At 58.9% G+C, this 21,868-nt stretch overlaps 1 protein-coding gene across 4 annotated transcripts in view; it reads right to left on the reverse strand.

Annotated features, from left to right (window-relative positions):
* Positions 1 to 21,868, reverse strand: part of CAD (carbamoyl-phosphate synthetase 2, aspartate transcarbamylase, and dihydroorotase) — an 83,299-nt gene that overhangs the window by 14,601 nt on the left and 46,830 nt on the right. For all 4 annotated transcript variants that reach the window (XM_084622774.1, XM_084622773.1, XM_084622775.1 and 1 more), the window contains exon 44: positions 2,806 to 2,921. In XM_084622774.1, the coding sequence (XP_084478900.1) occupies positions 2,806 to 2,921 (116 nt within the window). The remainder of the gene's footprint in view (positions 1 to 2,805; positions 2,922 to 21,868) is intronic.

The raw sequence follows: 21,868 nt of genomic DNA on the forward strand, positions 1-21,868 counted from the left end.
AACGGTCACCTCCTCACATTCCACACTAGTCACATTGACAGAAGGTGCTATTGGGCTATTAGGATACAATCCTGTCCTGATAGTGCCTATTGCCTCCAGAGAAAGGGAAGTGCCTAGAAGATGTAAAAGGAAACTTAGTTTGATAGCATCCTGTCTGGCAAGAACTCACTTATCCATAGCTGGGATGTGAAATCCTCATTTCTGTGTTGTTCTATCACTGTAGTCCCCATTTCCCCATTGTTTGTCTGTATAATCTCTGTCTGGTTCTGTGATTGTTTCTGTCTGCTGTATAATTAATTTTGCTGGGTGTAAACTAATTAAGGTGGTGGGATATAATTGGTTACATAATCATGTTACAATATGTTAGGAGTGATTAGTTCAGAACGCAAGTTTTACTACATAGTCTGCAGTCAATCAGGAAGTAAGGGGGGGAATGGGAACAGGGAATGGGGGTGGGGAAATTGGAATCATGCTTTGCTAAGGGGGGGAATGGGAACAGGGACACAGGTGTAAGGCTCTGTGGTGTAAGAGCTGGGAAGGGGGACACTAAGGAAGGAAACTGGAGTCATGCTTGCTGGAAGTTCACCCCAATCAACATTGAATTGTTTGCACCTTTGGACTTCTGGTATTGTTGCTCTCTGTTCATTCGAAAAGGACCAGGGAAGTAAGCAGGTGAAGGAATAAGCCCCCTAACATCCCAAACAGAGCTTCTTGGTACAACCAGGACCCCTCAGACAGGTCCTTCTGGGGGGCAGGAAGCTTAGACCCCGGCCTTGGGGTTCTCTCCGTTTCCCCAGTCTACTCCCAACTCAAAACCCCCTCCACCCGTTTCCCCAGTCTACTCCCAACTCAAAACCCCCTCCAGTCGACTCCCACAGCCTTCCCCCGGCTCCTCCTCCAGCCTTTGTCCAGCTTCCCGGGCCAAAGGTGTCACCTGGCCCCAACCCCCCTCCTGGCTCAGGTGACAGGCTCAGGTATCTATCGTCCCTCCAGTGAAGCCCCGCCCTGCTATCCCACCCCCAATGCAGACAGTCCCAGTAAACCTCCCCTGCGACATTCCCAGGTCAATCCGCCCCACTCCCTGCTCCGTCACACCTTCTTGTAGTGTGGGGCCCAAAACTGGACACAGTACTCCAGATGAGGCCTCACCAGTGTCGAATAGAGGGGAACGATCACGTCCCTCAATCTGCTGGCAATGCCCCTACTTATACAGCCCAAAATGCCGTTAGCCTTCTAGGTGCCCTGAGAACTCATGCTGCAGCCAGGGCTTGGCACAGACCTCCACCCCACAGTGCAGCCAGAGAGCCAGAGGCATCTTCCCCGGGAGCCAGCAGGGCAAGGAGGAACCCTGCGGAGGGCACCAGGCCCTGGCAGCTGCGACCAATACAGATCCCCGGGGCTCTTGAAACAAACACAAATGGGAGAGACAGAGCTGGATGCCAGGGTGCCAAGGTCCTTTTATCGCTCCATCACTGTCTGCCGCTATAGGCCTTGAGAGAATCCCCAGCTTTCTCTGTGCCTCAGTTTTCCCACCTGAACCTGACTGAGCTCCTGGCTGGGGAGCAGGGGAGCTTATGCAGTATGTTGAGCTCTCAGGCAGAAGGCAAGGCCAACACTGACCATGAGAGGACAGTGCCCCCAGCTGAGTCCCTGCCCCTCTCCCTGCAGCACAGCGCCCCCAGGGCCTTGGGGCCAGCACAGGCTGCAAGTGAGAGTCTCAGTTTCCCCTGTGTGAGGCACAGTTCCCCAGCAGGTGGGAAGGTCTGGGGGCTCTGGGGCAGGTGAAGACACAGGTGTGGATGGCGCCTGGTGGCCTCAGCCCTTAGGTCCCCTCTCCATGCAGCTCTTGAGAAGAGAAGGGCAGATCCATGGCCAGGACGTGGACACCTGGCGACCAGCGACCCAGAGAAATGCAGATTCCCTGCCCCTCTGCAGGGCGCTGAGCCCCATCCCCCAGCTCGGGAGCAAAGGCTGTGGTGGGGGAGCTCTAAGTGTGGGTTGTGGGGAGCAGTTGGAGGCACCCCGGGAGTCTGACAAAGGAGATCAGATAGACGGGGGGACAGAGCTTGAACCCTGGGGGTCGCTGCAGCTGGGCTTGGCGCCGGCTGCCCAGAACGGACTCTGCTGGAACCTTCACTTCTCTGGGCAACCCCAGAGCTGCCTGTGCCGTGTGCCAGGCCAAGGATACACCCGCCTGTCTGCCCGCGCTGGCTGGCGGAGGCCGAGCTCCGGAGTGAGAACTGCAGGCTGAGTGGGAGCAGCTGGTGGGGGCAGGCAGGGATCTGAGTGCTGGTGACCCTCACCCACCAGCCTTGCTGAGCCCGTCCCAGGGAGCTGCTCCCTCTCCCAGGCTCCTCGGCGCTAGGACTCAAGCCAGGAGCTGTTCAACACAAGGGCATGGGAGCGGCACAGCGGCCAAGTGCCACATACTGGAATTGGCTCCTGGCCGGTTCCGGCACCACTCAGCACTTCGCCTGCCGTGGCGCAGACTGCAGGGCCGGGGACCAGCTCCGAGGGCCAGGGCCTAGGCAGTGAGCGGCTGTGCTACACTGATGCCCCCTGCCCTGGGCTCTCCCCCCAGCATGGCAGAGTCCCATGGCTGCCTGCCAGGAGGCACTGACAGTCCAAGGAGCCTGCCAGCCCCAGGGGTAGAATTCTACAGCCGCTGCCTGCTCCCGGCTCTGCTCCTCGCATGCCCGGCGCGAGACCAGCTCTGCATGCTGGCGTGCGCGCAGCCTGCTGCCATGGGTCCCCCGCTCTGCTCCCAAGGGGCCCTGGGGGGGACGGGCAGGGGGCAGCACTCACCACAAAGCAGAAGCCAATGGCCATCATCTTCAGCGTCCTGCGGCTGCTGTGCCCACTCAGGCCCCTTCTCTCCACCAGCTGCTGAGAGATCACGTCTCCGACTCCCACCAGGGACCCTGCGCAAAGCAGCCCCCAGCTGGGTCAGGAGCGCGGACCCCTGCTGCCCTCCCCACCCCCTTCCCCAGTGCCCACAGCTGGGTCGGGAGCGCAGACCCCTGCTACCCCCCCGCGCCCCCTTTCCCAGTGCCCACAGCTGGGTCGGGAGCGCAGACCCCTGCTGCCCCCCCAGTGCCCACAGCTGGGTCAGGCCCCTGGCCCATCCATCCCCGTGTCCCATCTCTGACAGTGGCAGCACCAGATGAGAAGCAGGTCTGCGAATCCCACAGTCACAGAGGTGGGATAATCTGACCCCCCCACACATCTGCTGCTGGTCTCTCAGGGTAGGGCTACATCACAGTAAACGACCAGCGGCACAACTGCGGCTGGCAGGTCAGCTGGCTCGGGCTGGAGCCCAAACATCTATTGGAGCCCAAACATCTATTATAGCCCCACAGGCTGAACCCTGGGAGCCCAAGCCCCCAAGCCAGCTGAGCGGGGCCAGGGGCGGGTCTCTTCCTGCAGTGTAGACACACCCACGTAGCGTAAGCCTGAAGCAGGAGGTTTAGTCTCCTTGCCTGACGTTGTATCATTAACCATCACTCTGGATGTTTCTGTGACCCACAGAAAGGACCAGCCCCTTTCTGAATCCTGCTAATCTTCTTGACCTCAATGACTTGCTGTGGCAGTGAGTTCTACAGATCCCTCATTCAGCTCCTTTCCACGGTAACAATCGCAATCTCATCACTCTCTCTGCACAGGACAGCTTTCCAGGTCTCCAAACTCCCTCCAGCTCTGCACTATCCTAGGTGAGATGGGGCCTGGCACTGTGCAGTGTCCAGATGGGCTGGCGCCTCTGGAGAATATTCTCCACCATCTCTACCCCATCCTTGTGCATCCGGACCTTGCAGTCGTGTTTCTGCCCAGAGCCGAGGTGCCCAGCACACGGCCCTGGCCTGGAGTTTGTGCAGAGCCTGGGAGATGAACGGCCAGTTGAAATGTTTCCCTCCATTACTCTGCATTTACCGACACTGAATTTCATTCGCTGGTGTATGGCTCAGTCCCCTAGCTTGGTTCAATCCCGCTCAGGGCCTTGCAGGCCTCTGGTCCTGACAAACCACGAGCTGCCCCTTCCCAGATCATTAACCACCACACGACCCGCGATGGGATCCAGTCCACCCCATGCTGTCAGCCTTCAGCCACAATGAACACTGGCCGTTTCACTGTCTCCTAGCCAGGCTCTGCTCTGTGACAGCCCTTGGCCTCTCGCCCCCTGGATACCTCAGGAGCCTCTACAGCAGGCCCTTGTCCAAGTTTGAAAGGCTGACGTGATCCTGTCAACCAGTTCTCCTTTATCCCGACGCTACTGACACGCCGGGGGGCACGAAGCAGCATTCATGGCGGGCCCCTGTCAGTACCTGGCCTGGGTAGGGAAGCGAATGGTCCAGCCAAGGGGCCCAATTTGGGGATGAATCCTGCTCACACGCCACCTGAGGCACGCTGGGCGTACGCTAAGACTGCATGTCCAGAAGCGGAATGGGTGGAGCCTCTCAGACCCTGATCTTTTGGGGGGTTGCTGCTCTGTTTTACTGATCGTTTCAACAGCTCCCCGGGCTCACCCCGGAGCCTTTTTCAGTACAGGTACAACACTGGCTCCTCTCCAGGGCTCTGCAACAGAGCTGCGTTTAACGAGCATTTGGATAATTCTGCTAGCCACTCGTCCACCCCACACCTCAGCCCTGGGGAATGGAGCAGACAGGCCTGGCCCCTTCTCCTGACCCCTCATTCTCTGACAGCGCCTCGTCTTTCCTAGCAGAACGGAGCAGCTCTGGGACCAGGATGTCCCCCCAGCCTCCTCCCTGCAGACTAATGCAAAGAAATCATCTAGCTTCTCAGCAACTGCCTTCCCTGCTAGCCTGCTCCCTGCAGCCCCAGCCCGCCAGCGCCCCAGCCTGGCTCTGGGCTGGCGTCCTGCGGCTGAGGACCTTTTCCCAAAGAGGCCTCTGTACCAGATGACTAAAAGGTAGCTAACGTAATGCTCATATTTACAAAAGCTCTCCAGAGGCGACCCTGACAATTACAGGCCAGTAAAGCTAACTTCAGTACTGGGCAAAATGGTTGGAACACAGTAAAGAACAGATTATCAGACACACAGATGGACATGATTTGTTGGGGAAGAGTCAACCCAGCTTTTGTAAAGGGAAATCCTGCCTCACCAGTCTATTAGAATTCTGTGAGGGGGGTCAACAAGCCTGTGGACAAGGGGGATCCAGTGGATAACTTGGACTTTCAGAAGGCCTTTGACAAGGTCCCTCACCAGAGGCAAAGTAAACTGTTATGAGATAAGAGGGAAGGTCCTCTCCTGGATCAGTAACTGGTTAAAAGACAGGAAACAAAAGGTAGGAATTAATGGTCTGTTTTCATAGTGGAGAAAGGTAAAAAGCAGGGTCCCCCAGGGCTCTGTATTGGGACCAGTGCTGTTCAACATATTCATAAACGTTCTGGAAAAGTGGGTAGACAGTGAGAGGGCAAAATTTGCAGATGATACAAAACTACTCAAGATAGTTACTTCCCGCAGACTGTGAAGAGCTACAAAGGGATCTCACAAAACTGGGTCACTGGGCAAGAAATAGCATGTGAAATTCAATGTTGATAAATGCAAAGTAATGCACATTAGAAATGTCACAGAGTGTGGGGGAGTCAGGGCCCTGCACCCCTCTTCCTGGGATTCACCGTGACTCTCAGCCAGCCAGTAAAACGGACGACAGGAACACAGTCCCAAACAAATTTTGTAGGCACAACCAGGACCCCTCAGTCAAGTCCTTCTGGAGGGCAGGGAGCTTAGACCCCAGCCTTGGGGTTCCCTGAGTTTCACCAGCCAGTCCAAACTGAAAACAAACCCCCTCCAGCAGCCTCTCTCCCTCTCCCCCCAGCTCCTCCTCAAGCCTTTGTCCAGTTTCCCGGGCAAAGTTGTCACCTGGCCCCAGCCCCCTCCTGGCTCAGGTTAGTCCCTCAAGTCAAGTCACCCCCTGCTATCCCATCCCCAATGCAGACAGTTTCAGTAAACCTCCCCTGCAACATTCCCAGGTCAAGCCGCCCCACTCCCTGCTGCGTCACAAGAAAACATAATCCCAACTAGACATATATAATGACGGGGTCTAAATTAGCTGTTTCCAATCAAGAAAGATCTTGAAGTCACTGTGGATAGTTCTCTGAAAACATCCACTCAATGTGCAGCGGCAGCCAAAAAAAACCCCCAAAAAAACCTAACAAAACATTAGGAACCATTATCGATAATAAGACAGAAAATATGTTGCCACTATATAAGTCCCTGGGACGCCCACACCGGGAATGTTGCACGCAGACGTGATTGCTGCATCTCATAAAAGAGATATTGGAATTGGAAAAGGTTCAGAGAAGGGCAATAAAATGATTAGGGGATGGAACAGCTGCCATATGAGGAGAGATTAATAAGACTGGGACTGTTCAGCCTGGCAAACAGACGACTAAGGGGGGGATATGACAGAGGTCTATAAAATCATGACGGGGGTGGAGAAAGTAACTAAGGAAGTGTGATTTACTCCTCACACCATAAGAACTAGGGGTCACCTAGTGAAATTACTAGGCAGCAGGTTTAAAATGAACACAAGGAAGTATTTCTCCACACAATGCACAGTCAACCTGTGGAACTCCCTGCCAGAAGATGTTGTGAAGGCCAAGACTATAATAGGGTTCAAAAAAGAACTAGATAAGTTCATGGAGGATAGGTCCATCGATGGCGTCCCTAGCCTCTGTTTGCTAGGAGCTGAGAATGGGCGACAGGGGACAGATCACTTGGTGATTCCCTGTTCTGTTCATTCCCTCTGGGGCACCTGGCATGGGCCACTGTCGGAAGACAGGACACTGGGCTGGATGGACCTTTGGTCTGACCCAGTCTGGTCGTTCTTATGTTCACAGACCCTGTAGTGCTACGCTGGGGCAGTGGGCCAGCACTGACTGCTGGGGAGAGCACTCCCTGCTGAGACCCCGCTGCTCCCTGCAGTGCAGTAACCCACAGCATGAGGAAGCAAGTGCAATCAACATCCACACACCCGTTGGCCCGCTCTGCAGCGAGCACTGCCCATGCACCGTGAGGCCAGCAGAGCAAAGCAGCCCTTGGGGGCCAGAGCAGGGCTGCTAGTCACAAGGGCTGCCGGGTGGCTCTTGGATGTTGCCCATGTTCCTTTAACACCAGATCCAGGCTCAGGGTCCCAGCGGCTGCGCGTACAGCACCCTCCAAGCTCTGCCTGGCAGTCACCCCAGCACGTCATGGGCAGATCAAAGGCAAACCGTAGCAAGCCCTGCCGCCCCCCAGAGGGGACGAGGGACAGACGTGTGTGTCCGCAAGGCTGGAGGCTCCTGGCGCTCAGGCTAACGGCCATACAGGCATTGTTGGACCCAGGCCAGGGGGCTTTTATTGCCGTGCCAAAGTACCCCAAGAGCGGCCGGGGGCTCCTGGCTCAAGCCCAGTGGGTGATGACTCCACCTTCAAAGCCGTGGAGCAGCCCTGGAAGGCCTGAGCCAGCGAGGGCTCATTCGTGGCTCAAACACAGCGTGGGAGCACACCTCTGCTGGGGATGTGCCAGGCCGGAGGCAGCTCTGGCCCCAGACTGCGCAGGTCCCCAGCCTGACTTTGAGGGGGAGCGCTGGTGTTCTCAGGGCCCGCTCTCAGCGCCCCACTGTGCTCCCCTCCTGCCTGCTGACCCTACAGCAGCCCATGCGCCAACTCCAGCCATAGGCCTGAGCAGCAGCCAGCAGCCTGCGGGTCCCACTCGGGAGTACCCCAAGGGCATGAGCTGGTGGGCAGACTCTGCCCCCTCCCTGCCGTAGCCCCGAGTGCCCAGGTTCCGGAGCCCCTGGGGCCACGCTGCCCGGGCTCTGCCGCAGCCTCTGCTGATGTCAGACCGTGCGTCTCCTCTCGCTCAGCTGGCACCGGCTCGCTGAGCTGGGCCAACTGCCCTGCGGGCCCGGAAGAGCCTGCGGCGTCATTTGGCTTCCAAAACCTGAGCCTCTAAAAGAGGTCACTGCCTTTGGCAGCTCGGGACAGGCTCCTTTCCCAGAACTGCTGCTTCTTTCACACCGTCTGCGGCTCGGGCCTGTGCCACGCGGGGAGCGGGCTCCCATTGGCACCATGCGGTTAGTGCCCAGCCCCGAGCCCCGGTCCAGCTGCTGAGGCCTGCGGATTGGTGCTAGGGGCGTGGAGAGCGGCAGATAGGACCCCGGTCCCACGAGTGGGGCCTTAGTGCTCCGTGCAGGCTCCCCAGGGGCTCAGATGGCCAGGCCTGAGGTGGCCTGGCTCAGGCAGCCGCTCCAGGGAGGCTCCCGGCACCAGCCCCACTAACCCAGGGGTTCGGCTCACCCATTCTGTTCTGCCAAAGCAGGAGACTGCCCGGAGAACAGCCCGGAGAGGCACACCCCGCCGCACCAGCAGCAATCAGCACCTGGGGAACAGCTGGGGCAGATGTTTCCTGCCCCTCCCCCCGAAGGACCAGCAAGGCCTCAGCCAGCCGGGCTCTGGCTTTCCTGTGGGCCCTGGAGTAGGCAGAGCAGCCCTTAGCTTCCAGAGAAAGCCACAGGCTCCCTCCAAGGCCTTGTGACATGTGGAGCCAGGGTCCCAGACCCGGCTGGGGCAGATGGTGGGGAGACAGCCTGCACTGCTGCAGACCTGGGGCCAGGAGCTCGGCTCTGGGCTCCGGCCTCCAGCAGAGCCACCCCTTCCCTAGCCCTCCTGGAGCCCCACTGCTCGAGGAGAGACACGCTGGGACTCTGGCAGCCTGGCTGGCTCAAGAACCAGGACGTGTGGAAGGGGACTGGGGAAAGGCCGGCCAGCAGAAGCCTCTCTCACCCTTGTCCCCTGGGCATGGCCCAGAATGAGCCACTCCCGGCCTCGGTGCCTTGTGGCCAGAACCCCAACACAAGGGGGCAGCACAGTGCCCGGCCAGGCCAGCCCAGGACGTGGGGTCCCGGTGCCAGCCCGGGACGTGGGGTCCCGGTGCCAGACCAGCCCTGCACATGGGGTCCCAATGCCAGCCTGGCCCAGGACATGGGGTCATGGTGCTGTCCCCAGCCCCAGGACAAAGCCGTGTGTCACTGATCTGCTGGGGCTGGTCTATGCCCAGACTGTGACCAATCCCTTGGGAGCAACCCCTTTGGGCTTCCTCCCCACTTCCACAGGGGCAGGCCCACGGCCTCCGTGATGCCGAGACTGGGCCTTCAGCCCCAGCAACCCCAGTCTGTCTGTGTGGCCCCTGCAGGAGCTTTTCCTGTGCCCCATCCAGGTGCTCCCGGGGTGGATCTGCAGTGACCTGGCCCCTTGGCCAAACACGGGAACCATGGATCAGCCACTGCCTACCGTGTCTGCCAGCCCCTAGCCCTGAGAGGCCAAGGCGGAACCGTGGGCCAGCCCAGGCAAGCCAGCGCGAGGAGCCAGCCGAGCTGCTGTAGGAACCATCTTGCCTCAGTCTCTGTGTGTCAGACGGAGGTGAGAACTGCTGTGTCTCTGAGGCCAGATGGGGGCCCTGCTCCCAGGTGGAGTCTGCGCTGTGCCCAGCCCGATGGGGGCCCCACTTCCGGGTCGGGCACTGGGTCAGCTGCCCCATCCCACGAGCTGTGGCTCTGACGCAGACCCCTGAGGAGGGGAGCAGCAAAGGTTGAGGCCCTAGGGACCCTTGCAGCCCCCGCCCAGGACTCTCAGGCCAGCCCCCAGCGACACGCAGGCTCTGCAGATGCACTGGGGACTGCACATCACTCGCCCACCTGAGCCAGCCTGGCACACGAGTAAGGGAAACACGGTGCCAGTGCATGGACGAGGGATGAGCTGGGCGTGCCGTGGGCGACAGGGAAGCTGGTCCCCCGCGGGTGATGCTAAGGGGAGCAGCCAGACTTGTGTGTGTGTCCCTGAGGATGGCCGGGGCGGGAGGCCCAAGTCACAGGAGGGCTTGGGCTAGCAGATCCCACCTGGCTGCGTCTCCCTGGGCAGAGCTTCCGACAGCTCCTTTCCATCCCTCCATTGACAAATGTGCAGCCATTCAGCGCTGCCCCGGCAGGTTTCATTGATTCATTCCCTAGAGCAGCTGGGCCCCCTGCCCAGCCTGCGGGAGCCGGCCCGACTCGAGTGAGTGACAAAGCATCTCACCCCGCCAGCACCTGCCAAGTGTAATAGGATGAGCAGGTCCCTGTGCCAGGAAGCAGCCTGCGTCCCCGGGGAGATTAGATTAATCTTCCCCCGCGATGACTTCACTTGGGCAGCTGCCATCCCCGTTAGCGCTCGGGTCCGCTCCCCTCCCCAGGGGCTGGGCCATAACCCCGAGCGATGGCCCAGCCCCAGGAACTCGGGCCCAGCACACGGTCTGGAGGCGCAGCAGGCCGGCCTCTCATGGGCTGCGCACACCCCTGCTCAGGACACCAGGCCACATACATGCGCTAGCAGCACGGATGCAGGCTGGGCCCAGCCTCACTCGAGCACTGCATGCCTGGCGCCAAACCCGTGGGGCCACGTGCCAGCCTGCGGCACCCCTGGGGGTCTCCTGAAGGGCAGTGCGGAGAGCAACCAGTGCTGCTCCCTGCCACGTGGGAGCCCGACTGCGGGGGGCCAGGGCCCACAGGCACTGCAGCCTGCCCAGCACTTCCCCAGCTTCGGGCTGTCAGGCCGGGGCTCAGGGACCCCGGAAGCAATGGCCCTGGGGCAGCCCTACATGTCCAGACTGACCCAAGAGCTAGGACTCCCAGGGGCTTCTCGTGTGGCAGGATGGGCTAGCGAGACGGTTCAGGCCGTCGGCCACGGAGCTGGCTTCGGTGCCCTCCTTCCTACCCCAGCAGAGGGTGAGCCAGAAGTACAGGGCCCAGCTGGCTGGCCGGGACAGGCTGGCTAGCTGGGGTAGGTGGGCAGGCTGGGGCTGGCTAGCTGGCTGACTGGCTGAGCTTGCAGGCTGCTTTTCATCCTCGCCTTGGGACTTTGAAACAGGCCCAAGTCTAAGTAGGCTACAGTGTCTGGGGTTCCTGCGTGGCTATTAATCCATAATTACACGATCCATTTACAAATTACACTCCTGCCTCCGAAGGCTCCCGTCCAAGGGCAGGGAGCAGCGTGGCTGCAGCCACAGGCCCCCGCTCTGCCCTCTGCCTGTGGGGCTCAGCAGAGAGCCCGGGCCGGGGCCAGCCAGGAGCTGCTGCTGGCGCTGCGGGACACGCTGCTGTGCACGAAGTGACCCTTTGCTGGGCGTGTCAACAGCCCCCAGGGCCGGGCAGAGCCATCGCCATGGATTCCACTTAAGATTACGGACAAAACCGGCCTGGCCCCACCCAGAAACCTGGCCGGAGATCTCCCCTCACCAGCACTGGGTCCTGTGAGACTGACAGCGGGACCACAGCCACCACAGCTCCCCTCCACCCCACAGCCCCCGGCCCACAGCCTCTGCCTCAGTTTCCCACCTTCCTGGGGACAAATGTCTCCTTAGCACCCCACTGGCAGGGTCCTGTCTGCACGTGGCAAACTCCCGTAGGCCGCCAGTGCCTGGCCTCCACGCTCAGCAGGGAGGTTACAACAGCACAGCACACGACACCGGCAGTAACCGCTCGTCACCCCACAGCCCAGACGAGTGGATGTAACCCATCGCCCTGGCCCAACGAGCGTCTCTGCTAACGAGCTCTGCTCAGGAATTCTTTCCCCCAGTTCATCAGTAGATGGCAGCAGAGAGCTAATTGCGCCTACTGGCAGAAACCTAAGTGCCCCTTTGTCCCGTAGGCTTCCCCCACCTCCTCCCCTTTTCCCCTCTCTGCCCTCTCCCCTGTCTCTGCCGCTTCCCGCTCTGCCTCTAAAATCCTTCCAGGGCCACTCACTCCCTGATGCAGCCGCCTCCTCCTCTGGCCGCCCGCATCACAGCCGCGGAACATGGCAGCGATGACCTTCCGGCCCCACTGCTCATCCCACTGCCCTGGGAGAGCCTGGCGGGTGTCCTTCCCCCGGCCGTTTTCTCATTCACCCCTTGGAGGCCCAACCCAGCTCTGCTCGGCAACGTTAGGGAGAGATGCCGTTAGCGACCGCAGGTGAAATGCTAGCTGCGGGGCAATCCTCTCCATGCTGTGCACACGGCTAGTGCTTGCCCTGGTCTCTCTGGCTAAACAGCCCCTTAGGTACTGCTGCCTGCTCGCTGTGACCCCATCCCCGGAGTGTCTGAGCACCTCACACGCACACCGCTCTAACGCCGCAGCACCCCTGCGAGGTGAGGAAGCCCAGGCCCCTCTTACGAGTAAGATGCAGTGAGCTGACGTCCCTTGTCCAAGGCCACATGGGGACTTTGTAGCAGAGCTGGAAACTGAACCCGTTTCTTCTGGGTCCCAGACAAGTCGGTGCTCTGTGCCCAGCCCCCTCGCCCTGCAGGACACCTGCCTGGGGCCATGACTCTGCAGGGTGTCAGCAGAGCGGGAAGTGCAGATGCAGCCTAGGAAAGGAACGAGCCAGGATCAGGGAATCTACCCGAGTCCAGCTGGGATGAACTAGGGAATCCCGAGTCTACTGAAGAGACCAAATCTCGTCCCGGACGCACCCCCCAACCCACTCTCCTTGGCTGGCCCCACACCATGACATGCCCTCCCTAGCCAGCCACGTCCCCTGCCCTGCCCTCTCCAACCTGGCCTATCCAGCACCCCACGCCCACCATGTCTCCTCTCACATGGCTGGCACACTGCTTCCCCAGCGCTGCATCCCACTCCTCCCCTACCTCAGCCTGGCTGGCCTCCTCAGCATGCCACTCCCCCTCCCGTCTCCTCCTCCTGGCCTGACACTCCCCACTCGCCCCAGCCCGCCACTTCCCACCCGCCCTGGTCCGACCCCCCTGGCCTGCTCCAGCCCACCACGCCCCATCCACCACTTCCCACGCGCCCCAGTCCAACCCGCCTGCCCTGCCCCGGCCCACCGCCCCCCATCCACCACTTCCCACGTGCCCTGGTCCAACCCGCCTGCCCTGCTCCAGCCCACCACCCCCCATCCACCACTTCCCACGTGCCCTGGTCCAACCCGCCTGCCCTGCCCCGGCCCACCGCCCCCCATCCACCACTTCCCAAGCGCCCTGGTCCAACCCGCCTGCCCTGCCCCGGCCCACCGCCCCCCATCCACCACTTCCCACGTGCCCTGGTCCAACCCGCCTGCCCTGCCCCGGCCCACCGCCCCCCATCCACCACTTCCCACGTGCCCTGGTCCAACCCGCCTGCCCTGCCCCGGCCCACCGCCCCCCATCCACCACTTCCCACGTGCCCTGGTCCAACCCGCCTGCCCTGCTCCAGCCCACCGCTCCCCATCCACCACTTCCCACGTGCCCTGGTCCAACCCGCCTGCCCTGCCCCGGCCCACCGCCCCCCATCCACCACTTCCCACGTGCCCTGGTCCAACCCGCCTGCCCTGCCCCGGCCCACCGCCCCCCATCCACCACTTCCCACGTGCCCTGGTCCAACCCGCCTGCCCTGCCCCGGCCCACCGCCCCCCATCCACCACTTCCCACGTGCCCTGGTCCAACCCGCCTGCCCTGCTCCAGCCCACCGCTCCCCATCCACCACTTCCCACGTGCCCTGGTCCAACCCGCCTGCCCTGCCCCGGCCCACCGCCCCCCATCCACCACTTCCCACGTGCCCTGGTCCAACCCGCCTGCCCTGCCCCGGCCCACCGCCCCCCATCCACCACTTCCCACGTGCCCTGGTCCAACCCGCCTGGCCTGCCCCGTCCACCGCTCCCCATCCACCACCTCCCACATGCCCTGGTCCAACCCGCCTGCCCTGCCCCGGCCCACCGCCCCCCATCCACCACTTCCCACGTGCCCTGGTCCAACCCGCCTGGCCTGCCCCGTCCACCGCTCCCCATCCACCACCTCCCACATGCCCTGGTCCAACCCGCCTGCCCTGCCCCGGCCCACCGCCCCCCATCCACCACTTCCCACGTGCCCTGGTCCAACCCGCCTGCCCTGCCCCGGCCCACCGCCCCCCATCCACCACTTCCCACGTGCCCTGGTCCAACCCGCCTGCCCTGCTCCAGCCCACCGCCCCCCATCCACCACTTCCCACGCGCCCTGGTCCAACCCGCCTGCCCTGCCCCGGCCCACCGCCCCCCATCCACCACTTCCCACGTGCCCTGGTCCAACCCGCCTGCCCTGCCCCGGCCCACTGCTCCCCACCCGCCACATCCCACCCACCCTGGTCCAACCCGCCTGGCCTGCCCCGTCCACCGCTCCCCATCCACCACCTCCCACATGCCCTGGTCCAACCCGCCTGCCCTGCCCCGGCCCACCGCTCCCCATCCACCACTTCCCATGCGCCCTGGTCCAACCTGCCTGACCTGCCCCTGCCCACTGCTCCCCTACCCAGTCAGCCCGCCCTTCCCCACCCCCCCAGCCTGGTGAACACACTGCTCCCCACCACACACACAGGAGAAAAATAAACCAGGTAAAAAACAGCTGACCACAGTGGCAGCTGCATGGCATGGGAGATGGAGGGCGGGGAAGCACAGCCACCAGCAGAGACCAGCCAGAGTGGCCAGCACACCCATGAGCAGCTGAGGTCTCTTAGCCAGCTCACACTCGCTCACACCCTCAGGGTGTGCGTGTGTGCGTGTGTGTGTGTGTGAGCCCTCTGGGGCGCCTCACACTCGCTCGCATGCACACACAGACCCCTCTCGACGAGTGTGGGTGCCCTCTGCAGCCACGGGCCAGTGGTCTGGGCCCTGCACTCCCCAGGCAGGCTGCTGGGGAACGTGGCAGGTGCTCTGGTGGCTGCCGTGCCCTCCCGAAGGAGCCAGGCTAACGGGCCCTACTGACAGCAGCAGCTCTCACACACATCCTGCCGCCTCCCAAAGCAGCTGATGGCAGCGCAAGGGGTGGGTGGCAGAGCGTCCTTGAGGCCAAGGAGCCATTTGCAGGATTGCGCTGGGTAAACATGGCCCAGTGCCAGGCTCGCGCCAGGATTTATGCCACCTCCCCCCTCAGCAAACAACACGTCACCAACCCTTTTAGGCAGATTAAATCGCTGCATCCCAGGGAACAGCTGAGCAAAACCACCGCAGGGCAGCACTGCCAGGGGAGCCCAGCCTGCCCCCCAGGAACAGCCCCATGGGCCCCACACAGGCTGCACCTCTGCAGGGCACATGTGCCTGCCAGCCCCCCCCCCAGCACATGGCATGGGGGTCTGGCTCATCGCTGGCTGACCGGTGCCCCCAGCCTGGGCACTTTGGCCAAACAAGCCTATGTGTGGTGGTGCATGGCAGGAGCCAGCCCAGGTGCTGTCGGGGGGGATCTGGCTAGACCTGGGCAGAGCTCTTAGCACCTGCCGTACATAGCAGAATCCACAGAGCACAAGCCCCATCTGCCTGGGGCAGGGAGATGCGGGGGGGGGGGGCTAAGGGTCACATGCCCCTCCCCAATCGCCTGGAAGAGGCAAGGGCCCAGCAGCACCCTGGAGTCAGAGCTTGAGTGTGGAACATAGAGTTCTGTGCTGGGAAAACTTCCACCCTTGGTGCAGAGCATTTGTGTATAAACAGAGGCAGGGTGATTAAGATAACAAAAGGCTGGTCATTAAATTAAATTAAGGATCCTGAGTTGATCCTGAAAGCATTCCCAGGCCCTCCAGTTAAAAGACAGGAAACAAAGGGCAGGAATAATGGTCCATTTTCAGAATGGAGAGAAGTAAATAGGGGTGTCCCCAGGGGTCTGCACTGGGACCAGGGCTGTTCAGCATACTCATGAATGGTCCTCAAAAAGGGGTGAACAGTGAGGGGGCAAAGTTTGCAGATGCTACAAAACTACTCAAGATAGTTAAGTCCCAGGCAGACTGCGAAGAGCTACAAAGGGACTCACAGAACTGGGTGACTTAGCAACAAAATAGCAGGTGAAATTCAATGTTAAATGCAAAGTAATGCACATGGCAAAATACAGTCCGAACTGGTGGGGCCCCCACTACAGAAGGGATGTGGACAAATTGGAGAGAGTCCAGCGGAGGGCAACGAAAATGATTAGGGGGCTGGGGCACATGACTTATGAGGAGAGGCTGAGGGAACTGGGGTTATTTAGTCTGCAGAAGAGAAGAGTGAGGGGGGATTTGATAGCTGCTTTCAACTACCTGAAAGGGGGTTCCAAAGAGGATGGATCTAGACTGTTCTCGGTGGTGGCAGATGACAGAACAAGGAGCAATGGTCTCAAGTTGCAGTGGGGGAGGTCTAGGCTGGATACAGGCAGGGAGTCCTCAGACTGACGACACAACTGGTTCCTGAAAATTGCATCTTAAGTCAAAAGATCGTAACTCGGAACCGATTTCCCATAGGAACCAGTGTTATAACTGGGTCATGGAACCAAGGCCCAATACACTATTTTCACCAAAATAACCCAGATTTTTGTACTCAATCAATTGTACACGAGTAATATAGCTACAGCAATGTGTTTATATTGTAAATAGCAATCATGCTGACATAAAACAATCACACAATAAGCTAAACATACATAAAGAAATATAGTACAGGCAGTCCTGGGACTTACGACACAATTGGTTCCTGGGCATTGCTGATCCTGTCATTTGATTTGTAGTTTAAGAAGCCTACAGAAGGAATGAAGAAGGAGATGGGACACCTTCTTCTGAGCTCATGGGTGGGTCTAATTGGGTGGGGTTTTTGAGGTGATTTGGAAGGACTAAAAGTAAGTGTCTGTAGTGGGGCGGCTGCCCCACTCCTGCAGAACAGGGTGTTAAAAGCAGCCCTGGAGAGGGCTGCGGCTGGGAAATGGAGTGAGAACAGTTGGGGGAAGCTGAGGGAGTAGCTGACCACAGGTGTGGCCAGCAAATTCGGGCCCAGCTGGCCCTGATAAGAGGGCTGGGGGCCAGGAGTTGAAGGAGTCTCACTCTAGCCCTGTATCTTGAGCTCTCAGGCAGAAGGCAAGGCCAACACTGACCATGAGAGGACAGCGCCCCCAGATCAGTCCCTGCCCCTCTCCCTGCAGCACAGCGCCCCCAGGTCAAGGGCTAGCTGCCTGGGAGCAAGGTACCTGAAGCGGAGCAGGGCTGCGGAAGGGCAAAGAGAGCTGGGGAGCTCCAGCCTGGTAAACCCCCAGGCCGCAGGCCTTGAAGGCCTACGAAAGGTACTGGGGCTGCAGAGGGGCAGCCTGAAATAGGGTGGGGGTACTGCTAGGGCAGAACCCTGAGGAAAAGGGCACTGGGGTCCGGGAGGGACACGGGGCCAGCGCAGGCAAGACGCCGGCCTGCAGAGGGCGCTCGGTACGCTGGAAAAGAGCTAGTTCCCCGATGAGCAGTAGGAGGTGCCGCACCGGTGAGTCTTCGACCTGACTACAGTGTCCAAAGAAGTGTGGAAAGATGTTCTCCTCCTTTCCTGTACATGTTGGATATGCTCCTATTCACAGATGCACTGCACTCAATGTTCGGGTCGTGTTCCTCAAACAAGGACATGGCAGCTTCCAAATGCTGAAATGCCTCAGCCAACACTTTTGTTGTCAAGACTTTACGAGGAGGAGTCTCTTCAAAAGTGGGTGCATCTTCTTCTGCCACTTTTTGCTGTTCCAAAGCAATGAGGTCCTCATTAGTTAACTCTTCAGAATGTGATGCTAGCAACTCATCAATATCCTCTGGTGCAATGTCTAAGTTGAGTTCTTTGCCCATTTCAGCAACAGTGTTGGTCACCTGCTCAACAGTGTTTGTGAATCCTTGGAAGTCCGACACAAAATCAGGTCACAATTTTCTCCAAACACCATTCAAATTGGATTGTTTGACTACATTCCATGCCTCACCAGTGTTCTTAACTGCATGGTAAATGTTGAAGCCCTTCCAGAATTCCTTCAGAGTTGGTCCACCTTCCTCTCATTTGCCCTGATGGCCTGGGTGTCACAGAGTCACCGGGCGATGCTCTGGAACTACTCCATACGAAGCCAGTCAGGACTCTGGGGGAGCCTCCTCTCTGTGAGCAGACTGTGTCCAGGGCAAGAAGCTCACACAGCTTCAACCTTCCTGGGTCTGACCTCGGAGCATTCAGCATCTCCTCTTCACACCGTGCACTTCCCACAGCGAGTCCACGCCTGTGGGGCTCCTGGGGAAGCCAGAGGGCCCTGTACCCCAATTCTGTAGTCAGACGGGACTCTTAGCCAGCCAGTAAAACAGAAGGTTTATTAGAAGACAGGAACATGGTCTAAAACAGAGCTTGTAGGTGCAGAGAACAGGACCCCTCAGTCAGGTCTGTCTTCGGGGCCAGGGAGGCCAGAGCCCCATCTGGGCCTCCCTCCATTTCCCCAGCCAGCTCCAAACTTCAACTCTCCCACCCCTCCTCCAGCCTTTGTCTCTTTCCCAGGCCAGGAGGCCACCTGATCTCTTTGTTCTCCAACACCTTCAGTTGGCACCTTGCAGAGGAGGCGGCCAGGCCATCAGTGGCCAGGAGACAGGGTGTCGGCCATTCTCTGTGCAGACACCATCACACTGGCCCTCTAGGGCTCTGCCACGATCACCCAGCTTATCCCACCACCTAGATACTTAAGAACTGCATAGGGGAAACGGAGGCACTCACACAGTATTCAGAGAAAACATTAAGAACATTCCCACTTCATCACACTGGGCAAATGTGCTCCTGAGATAGTGGGCCTTGAAGGATGCAATTACCCTCTGGTCCATGGGTTGCAACAGTGAGGTGGTGTTGGGGGGCAGAAACACCACTTTGATGTCAGGATGCAGGTCATCAAGGATGGTTGGATGACCAGGAGCATTGTCAAGGATTAACAATGCGTTAAATGCAAGATGGTTTTTGCTGCAATAATCCCCGACGCTTGGCACAAAATGATGATTAAACCAATCCTCAAAAATGTTCCGATTGACCCAAGCCTTAGGGTCGGATTTCCATATCGCTGGGAGAAACGCCTTGGACTATCCCTTGAAAGCCCTGGGGTTTTCCGAATGGTACCCAAGCAAAAGGTTAAGTTTGAAGTCAACTGCAGCATTTGCACCAAGGAAAAGAGTGAGCTTCTCTTTAGCAGCTTTGTCCCCTGGCACAGATTTCTCCTCTTTGGCCATGTCGGTTCTCGGTGGCATTTTTTTCCCCAAAAGAGCCTAGTTTCATCAACATTCAAAACTTGCTGAGCACAATCCTCCCCAGCCCCCTTCAATGCTCTCAGCCAATGTTTCAGGAAAAACACAAGCTGCCTCCCCATCAGCTGCTTCACCTGAGCCCTTGATGTTGTGCAAATTGGCCCTGGCTTTAAACCGCATAAACCAGCCCCTACTGGCATTAAAAGGCTCAGCATTGGAACTCTCCCCGTTGTATCTTTAGATCATCGTAAAGACTTCCGGCCTTCTCCTGAATTCTGCCTGAACTCACCGGAGCCCGGCATTCATTTTGATCTTCCAGCCAAATAGTTAACAGTTTCTCAACTTGGACGATAAGTCCAATGTGTGGCTTAGTTATCACAGTTGATTGCATAGGAGCCGAGCCCTTAACATGTTCCTGAATTCGTACCTGGTCTTTCAGGATGGTCACGATAGTTGTTCGGGGGATATCCAAAGCTTTACCAATTTCAGTTGGCATCTCACCTTTCTTGGACCTGTTAATTATTTCCATTTTTGTTTCCATAGTACTTATTCTATGTTTTGTAGAAGAAGAAACATCACTTGCACCAGATTTTTGCTTTTCTGCCATTATTATGGGCAAAGAAACACTAACGTTTAAGAAAAAGTGTGGCAGCACAGAGAATCAGCGTGTGAAAACGGCGTCGGAACAGCTACGGAGAGTCTTGAGTCAGGGAGAGCGGCGGGGCGGAATGCCAGTGCGCGTGTGAGCTTGTGCACGGGCGTGCTGTGGTGCCAACTCGAGCATCACCAAGTCAAAGTTGGTCAGAACGGGGTGCCCAAGTATAAACGGCATAAGTGTCACGCGCCGTAACCCGAACGTCGTAAAGCCGAGGGCTGCCTGCATTAGGACACACTATTTCACTAGGAGCGTGGTGAAGCACGGGAAGGGGTTATCTGGGGAGGGGGTGGAATCTCCTTCCTTAGGAGTTTGTAAGGCCCAGCTTGACAGAGCCCTGGCTGGGATGATTTAGTTGGGGCTGGTCCTGCTTTGAGCAGGGGGTGGGACTCGATGACCTCCTGAGGTCCCTTCCAGCCCTGACCTTTCATGATTCTATACATACAAAATGATGACAGGTTTATTAGCTGTTATCCACCAAGAAAGAGCTCCTGGACTCATTTTCAGTACTTTGGAAGCACTATCTTTCCAGAGCATTGCAGAGGTATAAGAATCCTTCTCATTGTGCCTGTATCATCCTGAACTCATTCACCAGCTTCAGAAGACTTAAAAATTATCTCCAGGAACCAATGGGACAGAAGCACCTGAATAATGTAGCTGTCCTTCACGTGCAGGCCACATGGGGGGACATGTGCCCCCCCTTAGCTGGTGCTCCACTTTGTGTCCCTCCAATGTGTTGCCCCTGCCGGGCACAGTACATGTGGGTGAGAGCCAGCCCTGCCCCTCACAGCCATGTCAGCCAAAGGGGGCAGGGAGGGGAAGCAGGTCGCAGAGCAGGTCAGTAGGAGAGCTGGGGTAGAACACAGGGCTCCCTACCCCTGCACCTCACTGCCTCTGCCACGTGATGGGCTAGTGCCAGGAGCAGGGTGGAGCCGCTTTGCTGACTCACCCTGACAGCCAGAGCAGGAGGGGCTCACGGGGCCCCACTCAGGACACAGGCTGGCTGTCTGGCGCTTCGCACTGCCAGAGCTAGGAGAGGAGACTGAGCGGGGGGAAAGCCCCAGGGATGCTCAGAGAACAGAAAGCACAGGCCTGACTCACAGCTGCATTTTGTCACCGTGCTACAGGCTGGGGATCCTGCCATGCCCAGCCAGCAGGCGGCCCTGGGCAGCAGACTCTAGCTTAGAGACGCCATGAGGGCTTGTTTGGAGGACGCTGCTAGGAGCCAGCTCCTCTTCAGCCCATTAGAACAGGGCTCTTGTCCCAGCGCTGCAGATGAGCGGGAGTGGACCTGACGGTCTAGGAATGCCTCCTAACTCTGCACCCGGATGGGCAGCCGAGTCACCCACACCCTTTGGGGTTCATGCCCCGGGAGTTACACAGTGAGGCATAAGGCAGCGAGTCAGTCCAATAGTATTCTTCCCAGCCGGGGATATGAAGAATCTGGTGCGGGCATAGGAAGAACTCGACAGTACAGAAGCCTTTGCAGTAGTTGACAGATTTTCGCCTGCTTCCACAGGAGACCAAACAAAATGTGTACATGACAATTCCCCCAATTCTTGTCCAGGGTCTCAAAGTGCCGACTCTAAGTGAGCAGCGTGTTTTCCTGAGGAGGAGTTCACTGATCGTCTCCTCTGAGGAGAGCAGCAGTTTGTAACCTGAGTTGGTCACTGCAGAGGGAATCATGTTTTATTGGTCCTTATGTGCCAGGGCAGCAGGGCTCTGCCCCGATGAGCTGTGCTCTTGGGCAGGGGGTTGGACTAGATGGCCTCCAGAGGTCCCTTCCAACTCTGTGATTCTGTGAGTCAAACAGGCTCAGTCACGGGGGCTTCAAACCCAGCCCACTGGAAATGTCTGCCGGGTCCAAGGGCTGGTCCCTCTAGCCAGAGAGTAGCTGGGCTGCAGCATCACCTTCACCGCGGGCCCTGTGCTGCCTTGCAGCGCCCGCCCCCAGGCACACCCCTGGTCCCGCTCCCCGGCAGACTCACCTTGCCTGCACAGCAGCAAGAGGCAGGACCCTGTGCTGCCCCAAAGCCTGGCACCTGGCCAGCCTTGCCCTCAAGGCAGGTGAAAGCCAAGGGACGGGCGCTGTAGACCCCAAGGCTGGAACGGCTGGAGTGGGAGCAGACCCTGTCTCTGTGCTAACATGGCTCCCGTCACCCAGCTCCCCCCAGCGAATGTGCCCTGCCAATAACTGGTGTTGGGGGAGGGGGTGCTGCTGTC

This window comes from Lepidochelys olivacea, assembly GCF_965140295.1.
Source record: "Lepidochelys olivacea isolate rLepOli2 genome assembly, chromosome: 3".
Classification (NCBI taxonomy): domain Eukaryota; kingdom Metazoa; phylum Chordata; order Testudines; family Cheloniidae; genus Lepidochelys; species Lepidochelys olivacea.